The 12,483-nt window shown below is 40.3% G+C and overlaps 1 protein-coding gene across 2 annotated transcripts in view; it reads right to left on the bottom strand.

Moving 5' to 3' along the window:
• myo18ab (myosin XVIIIA b) overlaps positions 1-12,483 on the bottom strand; it is a 172,399-nt gene that overhangs the window by 119,863 nt on the left and 40,053 nt on the right. For both annotated transcript variants that reach the window (XM_030743863.1, XM_030743862.1), the window contains exons 6-12: positions 11,884-12,094; positions 10,797-10,939; positions 10,550-10,650; positions 7,274-7,337; positions 6,954-7,098; positions 4,189-4,200; positions 136-306 (exon numbers count right to left, since the gene is read on the bottom strand). In XM_030743863.1, coding sequence (XP_030599723.1) covers positions 136-306; positions 4,189-4,200; positions 6,954-7,098; positions 7,274-7,337; positions 10,550-10,650; positions 10,797-10,939; positions 11,884-12,094 — 847 coding nt within the window. The remainder of the gene's footprint in view (positions 1-135; positions 307-4,188; positions 4,201-6,953; positions 7,099-7,273; positions 7,338-10,549; positions 10,651-10,796; positions 10,940-11,883; positions 12,095-12,483) is intronic.

Here is a 12,483-nt window from a genome sequence, read left to right as displayed (position 1 = left end):
TAAATTTAAACACTTATGAATGGTAGAGTAAATATAATCTTACTTAATTTGCACTTCTCTAAACTGTCCACTATAACAACAGTGGGAACCATTTTAACAAACCATTAGAAATTCCAGAGTTTGCTGTATTTTTACCTAAGCCATCACTTTGGCCAGCCTCATCTGGTCCTCCTCTGAATGAGGTGGAGTGCTGCAGTCCTTTGGCCTGATGCTTAAAAATAGATGAAGACAGTTCCTCCAAGTTGCAGCCCAACAGGTAGGCCGCTTTCTGAGCCCATTCGTGACGAGCAAACTGCCGACGTCCCACTAGAAATAAAGTATAAGTGAGTTCAACTTCTAAAATAAGAGCTAGAAGAAGAAAGACAACAGAAATAACATGTACAGTAAAAATGAAAAGCAAGAGTCATTACATTTGCTCACAAAGAAATGAACAGTTTCTAATTTTTGCGATACTTTTGTTTTAAATGGAGAATAGAAATATCAACCAAAAATCTAGAAACAGAAAAAACACATTACATAAAAGTTATGAATTGATTTGTCAGTGAGTGAAATACATATTTGATCCACAAGCAAAAAATGACTGCATTTGGTGGAGAAACCCTTGTTGACAAGCACAGTGGTAACACACTACTTGTATTTGGTCACCAGGTTTGCAGGTTTTGGCCGACTCCTCTTTACAGAAACTCTAAATCCTTTAGGTTTCTTAGCTGCCACTTGTCAGCTTCAGCTTCAACTTAACAGATTTCGGGTGGCTGTAGCTCAGTAGGTAGAGCAGGTCACCTACTGATCGGAAGGTCAGTGGTTCGATTCCCGGCTACTCCAGGCTACATGCCAATGTATCCTTGGGCAAGATACTAAACCCCAAGTTGCTCTCCGACACAACTGTCGGAGTGTGAATGTTAGCTAATTAAAAAAGCACTTAGCTTAATTAATCATGGAAGTGCTTGTATGAATGGGTGTGCATGGGTAAATGTAAAAATGTGTTGTATAAGCACTTTGAGTGCTCAGACTGAGTAGAAAAGCGCTATATAATAACTAATCCATTTACCATTTTCTATAGGACTGAGGTCTGGAGGCTAAGCCACTCCATGACCTTAATGTGTTTCTTCTTTATTGCCTTGGCATTGTGCTCTATTATATTCTAGGTCACTGTGATGCTGGAAGACCCATCCATGAACCATCTTCCTCCAAACACAGTGGGTCACGTTAATGCCACAGAGCTGGATTTTGGTTTGGTTTCTAACCACAGCACTTTCTTCCAAGTCTTCTCTGAATCATTTAGATGTTCACTAGAAAACTTAAGAAAGGCCTGTACATGTGCCTTCTTGAGCAGGGGGACCTTACAGGTGCTGCAAGATTTTCATCCATTACGGCGTAGTGCGTTACCAATGGCCCTGACAGCTCTTTGGTCTTGCCCATGGCAGTGGAGAGGTTGGAATGGAAGAAATTGATTCTGTGGACAAGTGTGCTTTATGCATAATGAGTTGAAATCAGGAGTATTTGTAATTGACTGATTGATTGTAATCTGTGTACCATATAGGCTCCCTGTAGAAGGCAGAATTCTGGCTGAGTTTTAGGGCATCAAATACTTATTTCACTCAATGACAAGCAAGTCAATTTATAACTTTTATATAATCTGTTTTTTCTGGATTTATGGCTGATTTTCTGTTTCTCTCAGTTAAAATTAAGCTACCATAAAAATTAGAGACCCCACCACCACACCACCACCACCTTCAGATGCAAATTTAGGGAAGATTTCTTTCAGTTTCTTTCACACTCCAATTCCAGCACAACTATCAGCTTTTCTGAGGTTCAGTACAGCTGACAAGAACTTACAACTGTAACTGTTAAAATACAAATTCAGCATCAACCGTAGTCTTGGCCTTCAACCTGGTAAACACTTTTCATGGCAGCTCGATTTACCCAAAAGAGGTGTCATCGTTCCACCACTGACAGGTGCTTTCTTGGATGTGAAAAACAATGTTGAAAATTGCAAAAACTGACAATGAAATGAAATGACAACTGAGTCCGAGAGTCTGCATTAATAGAACATTTAGCTCTTCATTAGCTGTTAAAACAAGCCTGATTTTAATTGTTTGTTCTGCAGTGTTGTGTGCACCTTGAGGCGACTGTTGTTGTGATTTAGAACTATATAAATAAAACTAAAGTGAATTGAATAGGATGCAATCAGATCCACGTCTATGAGTTTCCACACCCCAATTATTGACTACTTGCCTTGAAAAAAAAAATTTCTTTTCATGATTGACTCTGAAAAATGTGTGTTCACCAGAAGGAGAAGATGAATATCTTATCTTAATGAAAGATGCTCCTGTGTAGTGTCATGGGTGTACAGTCCAGCCTTGTCCTGATTTATTGTATAATATCAGTTTACTCCTACAAAACATGACAGCACACGGCATTCTCTCAGGCAACTCACTAATACTAAATGCTCCTTCAGCTGGCAGATTTTACCAGCCTCATAAAGACCTAACTAATCAAATGAGAGTCCGTTAAGTAACAAGTTTATTCTCTCCACAGAAATCCTTTGATTTCCTGATCTCTCACATTTAAATGGTCCCCTACAATTTAGACACATCAAAGTCCATTAACTAGTCATGAGGTTACTATAGAGCCTATAAAACCACAGGACTCTGCAGGAATTTAATAGATATGTCAATAAGTCCATATTACAAGCTAGAGCTTGGAGTTTGATCTACTGTATGTGTACTGCAGTCTGTATGAAACATCTCGATCAGTCTGCCCCGTGAGCCAAACTCTCAGGCGTGCATTTGTGTCAGCGTACTTGCAACCCTAGAATGAAACAGCTGGCAGTGGATCAGTTGTTGAAACAGTGCCGGATTTGGCACTGGAACATTTTCATGCATATTTAATCAGAGTAAATAGAAAAACTACGCTGAGAATTCTTCACAGATCTAGAGAAAAAAGAAGTGGCCCAAATAAAAGCTCTCATATGTTGGGGAACTTGATAAACCTGTATACAGATGATGTTTTTAAATTGTGAGTTTGTGAGTCTTAATTGTAGCATTAATGTTGCTTTGGCAGTTTACAATTTCTGTCAGGTTAGTTTAACAAGCCAGAGATTTTGAAAACTCCCAAAGCAGAAATAAAGGCTCCTTTGTGCAATTTTTAATGCTGAATTACTGCATTAGACTGCTGGCTCTAACAGTCAACTTATGAATATGTTGTAATTGACTTAATGGAAATTATTTTTATTTTACTATTATTTTATTATTTTATTAATATATTTAATAGCTGCGCTCCATATATTTTCACATTGACAGTTTGTCATGTGTGATTGCATACACTGACAGTAAAAAAAAAAAGTATATATATATATATATATATATATATATATATATATATATATATATATACATACACACTTTTTTTTTTTAACTGAATAAAAGCACAATCCAGTGTTTGGAGATTATCCCACAGTAATGCATAAAAGTGGAAATCTGCTACTGTGGGGATTGGAAAGCTATGTAATGTGAATCTGGTGTTTTCTGAGATACGTGATGGAGATGACACTTAATCGTGTTTAATCGTATCTTGACTCTCAGTCTGTTTTTGCACAATTATCTGCAAGAGGAGAGCAGCTCCATTTGGTCTGGAAGCAATTCAAAGCCAGCGTATTAGAATGAACCAAGGAATCATGACAACACCAAATTCATACAGCCAATCAAATCGCTTAGATACAGCGCCAGAGAACCCAGTGGGGTCCCTGCCAAGCATAAATTTCCTGGTTAACCTGGGAAATACAAGGTCTGTGGTGGAAAGTTAAAACACGAGGAAGAAATGTGAAGATGAACAAGCTTTACTCTGCTTGCTTCAGAGTTGTAGAAGCGTGACAGGAGTCGAATACAGGTGACAGGGCAGGCATCAGAGAGAGCAGTTTAAAGGGACGGCAAAGTTTTGATTTTCATCTTACAGAACAGGACAAAGGCGAGACGGGGAGCAGAGAAAGCCGTCGTGAAGGAAATACAAAAACACAAGACAGAACGAGATGAAGAGGAGGAGGAGCAGAAACAATAAAAATGCTAATGACTTAGGGGCTGGAAAGAATGATAAAGGCATTAAGACAGAAAACACAAACAAGGCTCTGAAATAAAGTTGTTTTTTTAAGTGAAAAAGGGTCAACAACTTGTGTGTTGTTTTTTCCATTACCTTCATCTCCGTCTGCATTTGATAGGGCGCAGCATGCAAACATGCAAGTAAAAAGAGGAGGGTTAGCGATAACAGGTTATGGATTCATCACTTCATCACAGATACAGGAAAACAAACAGCGCTGAACAACACTGACAACCCACCATCGTGTTTTGTAGCTGAGAAATCTGACATGTCACTGACAGAACCACACCCCTGTTTTACACCAGTGGACAATAAATGTACTCTGTGGACTAGGCATAAAAAATATCATCTAAATAAAGTCACAGCCAGTGCAGACTATGGACTTTTGTTCAAGCAGCAAAAGACTTTCTGCACTATGGGAGAGGAACTTGCAACTGTAATCAGTTACAGTTATGGAGACAAAATTACAGTCGGCAATTAAAATGTTAGTGACTGCAAAGGGGCAACATCCAAATAGAAAACAGATTTATTCTGTTGCTCTGCATCTTTTTTTCTGTGCAATGCTGCCTTCTTTTTGCAGATTGTAGGTCAAGGAAGCTTCTGCTTAAATAAAGCTTAAAAAAATAAGGTGACTGAAATAAAACTCAGTTTCCCAAAAATGTTTGGATGCTGTGCATATATATATATACACACACACAGATTTAGAGACTTTTTTTGACAATCTATGGACTCTGATGTTTTAGATATTATAGATTTTATTTTTCCTTCCATTACAACAATGTATATTCTCTGTTTACTCAGGCTGCATTTGTTTCACTGTATGAGATCAGCATGCATTAAAAAGTCACGTACATTGCACCATGCTGCATACACGGGTCTGTTGCTTCATCTGTTTTGTGTTGCCATACAGCAAAAAGAATCCTGTTTGTTTTTCTTGTTTTAACGATTAATGGTATATAATAGACCACATACAGACAATAATGTTGAGTCCAGCTATGCAGCACTTTAAAGGCCCTTTATTGCTTCAACATGATGTTGTACTTTGAGTGTGTACAAAACCATCACCTTAAGAAATGCTTTACTCCATGTGAAGAGGAAGACTGACTGACCAGCCTGCACAGAGCATGACCAGAAACACCTCGTAGCCTTAACGTGATGCATAATGAGACTGAGTGAGAAAATGTTCCTTTGTAAACGTGAGTGACCTGTAAACATTTAGGACACCACTAACTGTAAAATCAGCATGACGTTAAACAGAATCTGTAGTCCTTATCGCTGTTGTAGTAAGCACGCAGTGTAGTGAGAAAGCAATACATTCACATGTCAAACCTGACACCTAGTGGCCAGTGGCAGAAAGTAAACTATTTTTTTTTAAACTTCTGCAAGAAGAATTTGCATTTGATGCCTTACAGTTTATGGCAATTTGAGCAGGGACATGTGATTAACATGGAAGTACTAAGGAAAGGGACATGAATAAGTGGTTGGCAGGGCAGTGAAGCTATTTGCTGGGAAAAAAATGAACCAGCTGTTGGGAGACTTAGATATGAAAATATGACCAAAATGCAGGAGATTTTAAAATGCTCAAAGTTGCATTATTTAAAGTCTAAAACAAGTGAAAGTACAAGCTTAACAAGTCAAAATGAGCATGTAGAGTGCCCATTTGGTACAAAATCATTTTAGACTTTTGTCAGTTTGCTGTTAACACATCATCACCGTTGATGGCATTGTATGTTCCTTTACTGGGAGTGGACCAGTGCTCAATCTGGTACTCCAGCCATCATTCTCCCCAGCAAAACCTTCCAGTTCCTCTTAGAAGATCCTAAGGTATTCTGAGGTCAGATGAGATATGTAATATCTCCAGCAGGTTCTGGGTCGACCCCATAGTCTGGGTGTGCCTGCAAAACCTCCAAAGGCAGGTGCCCAGGAGGCTTACTGAGAAGATGCCCAAACGACCTCAATTGGCTGCTTTTGACACAAAGGACCAGCAGCGCTACTCCGATCTCCCTCTGGATGTCCAAGCTCCTCACCCTATCTTTAAGGCTCAGCTCAATCAGCCTACAGAGGAAACTCATTTCGGCTGCCTGTATGCACCCATATCTAATGACCACAGGGGAGGGCTGGAAAGCTTTGCGTTCTGCCTCAGATCTCTCTTCACCATGACAGCCTGGTACAACACCCACATTACAGCTGACACCGCACTAGTTCCCCTGTCCTCCTCATGCTCCAAGATCCTTGAACCACCACCAATTTTTAGCAGAGAACTGGCTCAGACCTGAAGGTGTTGACTCTTATCGTGAGAGTGAGCATTAATGCCTGATATGTTTCAGCTGTTTATTTAATTAAAGGCCTCACAGCAGGAGGCTAAAAGGATTTTATAGTGCTTATCGTTTGTCTTTTCTTTTCTCAAACATTCATGAATTCAAGAATGCGACATAGTGACTAACATCATATTTAATAAGTGGGTGGTAAAGGTTGCCACAGCTGCTGGGATGTATCTTAGAGGCAGACAAATGAGCTGGAATGCCTGTATGTTTTTTAAAAATGTGCAGTTAATTATCAGTGAACTGCTGAAAGTCACTGGGGTACTTTCAATGTTACAAGTAAACACAGATAACATCGTCTCATGTGTAGACCAGGAGCCAGTCCTGCCAAATTCTCCAAATGCACCTCTGGTTATGGCCCATTCCATCAGCAAGCACCATTGGTCAAATGTACTTGGTGGCACAGACTTGGTGAGACTGATAAAAACAAAGATTCGTCTTCTTTGGAGGGAAGTGGAATTTTAACTGGCCTTGAAGCTGATACAGTCTCACTAGTCAAGTTCTGGTGTATTTGCAGTCAACCAGGTTAGAACTTCCTACCTTTAGTGGCCCCTGCAGCCCCCAAGTGGTAAATGGCACCGAGGATAAGCCAAAGGGCCTTCTGCTCTTCACCTGAGATGCCCAGCACCTTCATGGCTGCCTGCAGCTTAGTGAACTGCTGCGAGGCTCGCTGCTTGTCTTCAGGCTGAAGGAGATCAAATCAAACTTTACTGAGCCCTGAGATGAGGGTGTTGCAATAAACAGCTGCTTTTATCCACACATTTTATCAATAGACATCACACTGGGATCAACAAAATGCAACAAAAGCAGACAAAGCCTAAGAACAGACAGACTTTAGTTGAACCATCTACTGTGATTACCTTAGACTGTGGTAGGATCCCAAAAGCACTGTTCTCCGCCAAGTGGTTAAAGTGCAGCTCCGTCCTGGAGGAAAGACACAGGAAACAGCTCCTCAGTGCCAGAGAAATGTTAAAGCCTCTTTTCAATTGTTGCACATAAACTTATATTGCCAAAAGTATTTGCTCATCTGCCTTCACAAACATTTGAACTTAAGCGGCATCCCATTCTTAATCTATAGGGTTTAATATCAATATCATATCGGCCCACCCTTTGCAGCTTCAACTCTTCTGGGAAGGCTTTCCATAAGGTTTAGGAGTGTTTATGGGAATTTTTGACCGTTCTTCCAGAAGCACATTTGTGAGGTCAGACACTGATGTTGGACGAGAAGGCCTGGCTCACAGTCTGTAATTCATCCCAAAGGTGTTCTATCAGGGTGAGATCAGGACTCTGTGCAGGCCAGTCAAGTTCTTCCACACCAAACTCACTCATCCATGTCTTTATGGACCTTGTTTTGTGAACTGGTGTGCAACTGTGTTGGAGCAGGAAGGGGCCATCCCCAAACTGTTCCCACAAAGTTGGGAACATGAAATTGTCCAGAATGTCTTGGCATGCGCTGACCCCACTCTGTCATTTTAAGTGGTGTACCACTTTGTGACTGTCATTCCTGATCGTTCCCACTTTGTTATAATCCCACAGTTGACTGTGGAATATTTAGTATGAATACTTTTGGCAATCTAGTGTATCGTGTCACAGCAGATGAATATCCAACAATCCAAATTCTAAAAAGTTGGCAAACTGTTAAATGTAATTAAAAACAGAATGTGATGATTAGCAAATCTCATAAACCCAAACTGAGAAAATGTACAATTTTGAGAAAAAAAATAAGGTCATTTTGAATTTGATGTTAGCAACACATTTCAAAAAAGCTGGGACGGGGGCAACAAAAGGCCGGAAAAGTAAGTGTTGCTGAAAAGAAACTCATGGAAATGTTCCCCAACATGAGAAAACTTTGAACATGATCATATAAAGTACACAACATCATCAAAACATTCAAAAGATCTGGAAAAATCTCTGTGTGCAAGGGACAAGGCCAAAAATATTGGATGCCCCTGATCTTCAGGCCCTTTAGTGGCACGGCATTAAAAACGGGCATAATTCTGTCACAGAAATCACCACATGGGCTCAGGAACACTTCCAGAAATCACCGTCTGTGAGCACAGTTTGCTGTTTCATCCACAAATGCAGTTCAAGTTCTGTCACACAAAGAAGAAGCCATATCTGAACATGATCCAGAAAAGCAGCTGTCCTCTCTGAGCCATGATCATTTTAAATGGGCTGAAGCAAAGTGGAAAACTATTCTGTGGTCACACAAATAAAAATGTGAAATTCTTTGCTGATGCCACATCTTCTGGACTTAAGATGAGACGGACTATCTCGGAAGGTCAGTGGATCAATTCCTGACTCCTACAGTCAGTCACAACAATGTATTTAAGCATCGTTGTGTAAGATACTAAACCCTGAGTTGCCCTTATGCAACCATGAATAGGAATATTCTGGTTTCATCAGTTGTCAGACATTTACATTGGGAACAGTTGTTAAAGGAAGAGAGGGTGCTCCATTATTGGCTTTTTTGTTTTGTCCCAGCTTTTTTGAGATGTGTTGCTGCAAATTCAAAATGATCTTACTTTATTCTTAGGCCCCATTTACACGATGCCGTTTCCACTGGAAACAGTGTCGTTTTGATGCATTTCAGCCTTCCGTTTACACGATAGCGTTTCAGAAACGGTCTGTGTTTACATGATGACATGTGAAACGATGAAAATGATGTAGTTCCCATGCCAGGCCACAAGTTGGCGTTGGTTTTCTCTTTGCAAAGTTTGTTTAAGCAAGACGTGCATGTGTGGAGTGACACAGTAGGAAGCGCAGCAAATTGTTCATTACTTACAAAACGGCCAATGTGAGAGGTTTTGTGTGGACTGACGATGAGGTTGGATCGCTGGTGCACACAACGCTGAATTACAAAACGGTAAAAACACAAGAAAAGCATAAGAAGCACTCGCGAATCCGCGAGTACTGTTTATCAATTTGCGCATGCGCGGAAAACTGTGGCCGTCGCAACCATAGTGCGCATGTGCGAGTCACCCGTTTTCAAATCACCCCGATTTCAAGCATTTACATGAGAACACAAGCCGGTGCACTTCTGAAACGCTCCACTCTGGACCCCGTTTCCAAAACACATCTTTTTCTCTCCGTTGTCGTGTAAACGCAAGGGCGAAACGCATCAAAACGACACCGTTTTCATTTTGAAACGGTGTCGTGTAAACGGGGCCTTAAAATGATACATTTTCTCAATTTAAATGTTTGACATATTTTTCTATTTTCTACTGTGAATAAAATATGGGATTATGAGATCTGCAAATCATTTCATTCTGTTTTTATTTAGTGTTCAAATTTGGGGGGATTGGATTATACAAAATCTTAAACAGCAATGGTGCAGTTGATTAATCAACAATCGAATGATTACAAAAAGAGAATCTGGGGCAGTTGTAAAGTGTTAACAATACAGCTCATGTGTATAAAAGCCTAGCGGGGCTAGAATACTACTGCTGTAAACCCACCGTGTCCACTAACAACACTGACTCATTACAGCTTAAAAGACCTTTTGTGCTGCTGTATAAACATCATGGATTACAGGTATATCCAAGCTGAGTCACTCCCCATTGGTCTGTTGATGTGCTGTATTAACACTTATTATATTGTTACCAAATATTCTTGTTAAAATTTGGATGTGTGAAAAGTATCCACTTGTGATATCAAACAGCCTGACAAATTCCAAACGCTGAGGTTTGATTTCTCTCCGTATGACAGTAAAAAAAACTCAGATTTTTTTACAGTTAATTCCACAAAATTTTTTGACAGTGATACAATTTGCACTTCAACTGAATCTTTATTGTTTCATATCAAATCTGTGGTGTTGCTGTAAAGAGATAAAATTGTGACGAGTCAGCTTTAATTCAAGGACCTGAACAAAAATATGTCAATAACCAGTAAGAAATTAGAACCATTTTTATACACAGTTCAAATTAAAACTGGCAGTTACCTTCAAACAGAGTGACCTATTGTGCTGGCATACAGTGGTTAAATTGTGAAAATGATGTCACTGTCCAGAAATTGCCACACCTGTCTATACATAGGGCACAGAGCAGGTGGGTCAAATCAATGATCGTCTTAACAAGTTTTCCTGCAACTGAATGGCTACTAAAATAGCTGCACAAAAAAAGCACTCCAGGCATCACCTGAGACTGCTGTCGGCTCCAGCCATCATGTAGTAAAAGACGTTGAACGTGGATTCCCCCTCAGGTCGTCTGCTCACTCTCAGTTTCTCCAGCAACATCGTCTAAGCAGCAGCAAACAACATGAATTTATTTTTCTGGTTGCTTGAAAAGAGGTATGAGTACAGTATGTCTGAAGTAAAAGAGCTTATGTGAAAAAGGTGTAAGACAAATACAGGTCTGTCAGTGTGTGCACATTTGTGTTTGTTACCTGGATGGAGGCAGAGGCCACCTGCCCAGCCTGGTCAAAGTCTAGGGAGACAACATGGGAGAAGCGGCTGGCATTGGTGTTCATGGTGGTCGAGCTGTTCCCAAACGCCTCCAGTATGGTGTAGACCGCCTGCCACTTCTCAGCTGTGGTACCAAAACAATAACAAGTCCCATCATTTGTAGTCATTTGCAAACTAGCCATCAGCATTTTACAGAGAACCCACAATTCTGTTCTACCTCGTGATGATTCACGTTAAACATCTGAGAAATGTGTCCACATCTTTATAGACTGATGAAGTTTGTGTGGACTGGCTACTCTGACAGCGTATACAGCAGTTGTTGTTAGTCTACTATTTAGATTCAATGCAAGTCAATTTTATTTACATAGCACTAAATCACAACAACAGCTGCCTCGAGGAGCTTTATGCTGTAAAGGTAAAAACCCCGCAATAATACAGAGAAAACGACCCCCTATGAGCAAGCACTTGGCAACAGTGCTACATATTACATAATATCAAAAGTTGTACAGAATAAGGATTAATCTCTATATGCAAAACACAAGACTTAAAGCAGCATTGAAATGGCTGAGATCTCCAGGCTCAGACAGTACCATAGCAAAAATCACTGCATGGGCTCAGGGACACTTCTGGTGCCAAGCTCATTTAAGACAGATTGAGGTAAAGTGTAAGTTCAATCACCTCCTCCAGGTTACAAGGAGGAGAGGCACCATCTGACCCATTACCACACATTTGTGCATCAGCCATCAGAATATTAAACCTGAGCAGGCAGGAAAACCCCTGGACCTCTAGCTGAAACTGAAGCACATCTAAGGTCCAGGTACTGTAACATGAACCTGCTATCAAATTCAAACTGAGCGTCATCATCTGATAGGTTGTGTTTCTTCAGTTACATAAAGGCTTTTAATTATTTAATCATTGCATTAGATTCATATTTACCACCATGTCCCAATTTTTATTTACTTTTTTGTAAAACAATGCTGAGAAAACTGAGGAACCGTGTTACATTCTATTAGAAGATATTTGAAGTTTGCAGTTCTCCCTTTCCCTCTCTTCTGTGTGGAGACTCACCAGAGAAGATTTTTCCTGTGCTGCCGGCGATGGAGACGAGGTACTGGACGAGGTGCTGGCAGTTGGTGGTTTTGCCGCTGCCAGACTTGCCCAGTAGCACGATGGACTGATCCTGCCGGGTGGTGAGCAGGTTGCGGTAGGCTGACTGGGCCACAGAGTAGATATGAGGAGCTGAATCCTCACGCCGGCAGCCTTTGAACATGTGCATCACCTTATGACAAAGAGAAGAATATATACGTGAGCACAAACAAGTCCAAACACAAAATAGAGAGACACTAAGAGTCAGCAGTGGGATAAAGCATACCCGAACCCTCAATGTTGAACACGATGCTGCTGCAAATTTACATTTTTTGGGGCAAAGTGATATTTGTGTCAGTCAGCGTTTTGAAAATTTGTAGTTTTATATGTGCAACACCAGAATTTAACTCACTCCTCACACATCCTCTAAAGGCTTTGACATTTCACAGTACGTGAAAGAATTGAATCAAAACACTGAACAACAGTTGTTTTGGTGCAGGATTTCACATGAATAGCTAGTGTTCATCTATTTACAAAACATATAAACATGATCGAAAATATATGCATGTAATATAGCTCATC

The sequence above is a fragment of the Archocentrus centrarchus genome, chromosome 13, assembly GCF_007364275.1.
Source record: "Archocentrus centrarchus isolate MPI-CPG fArcCen1 chromosome 13, fArcCen1, whole genome shotgun sequence".
Lineage (NCBI taxonomy): Eukaryota > Metazoa > Chordata > Actinopteri > Cichliformes > Cichlidae > Archocentrus > Archocentrus centrarchus.
The sequence above is the reverse complement of the archived record's forward strand: the minus strand, read 5'-3'. Positions and strand labels throughout refer to the sequence as shown.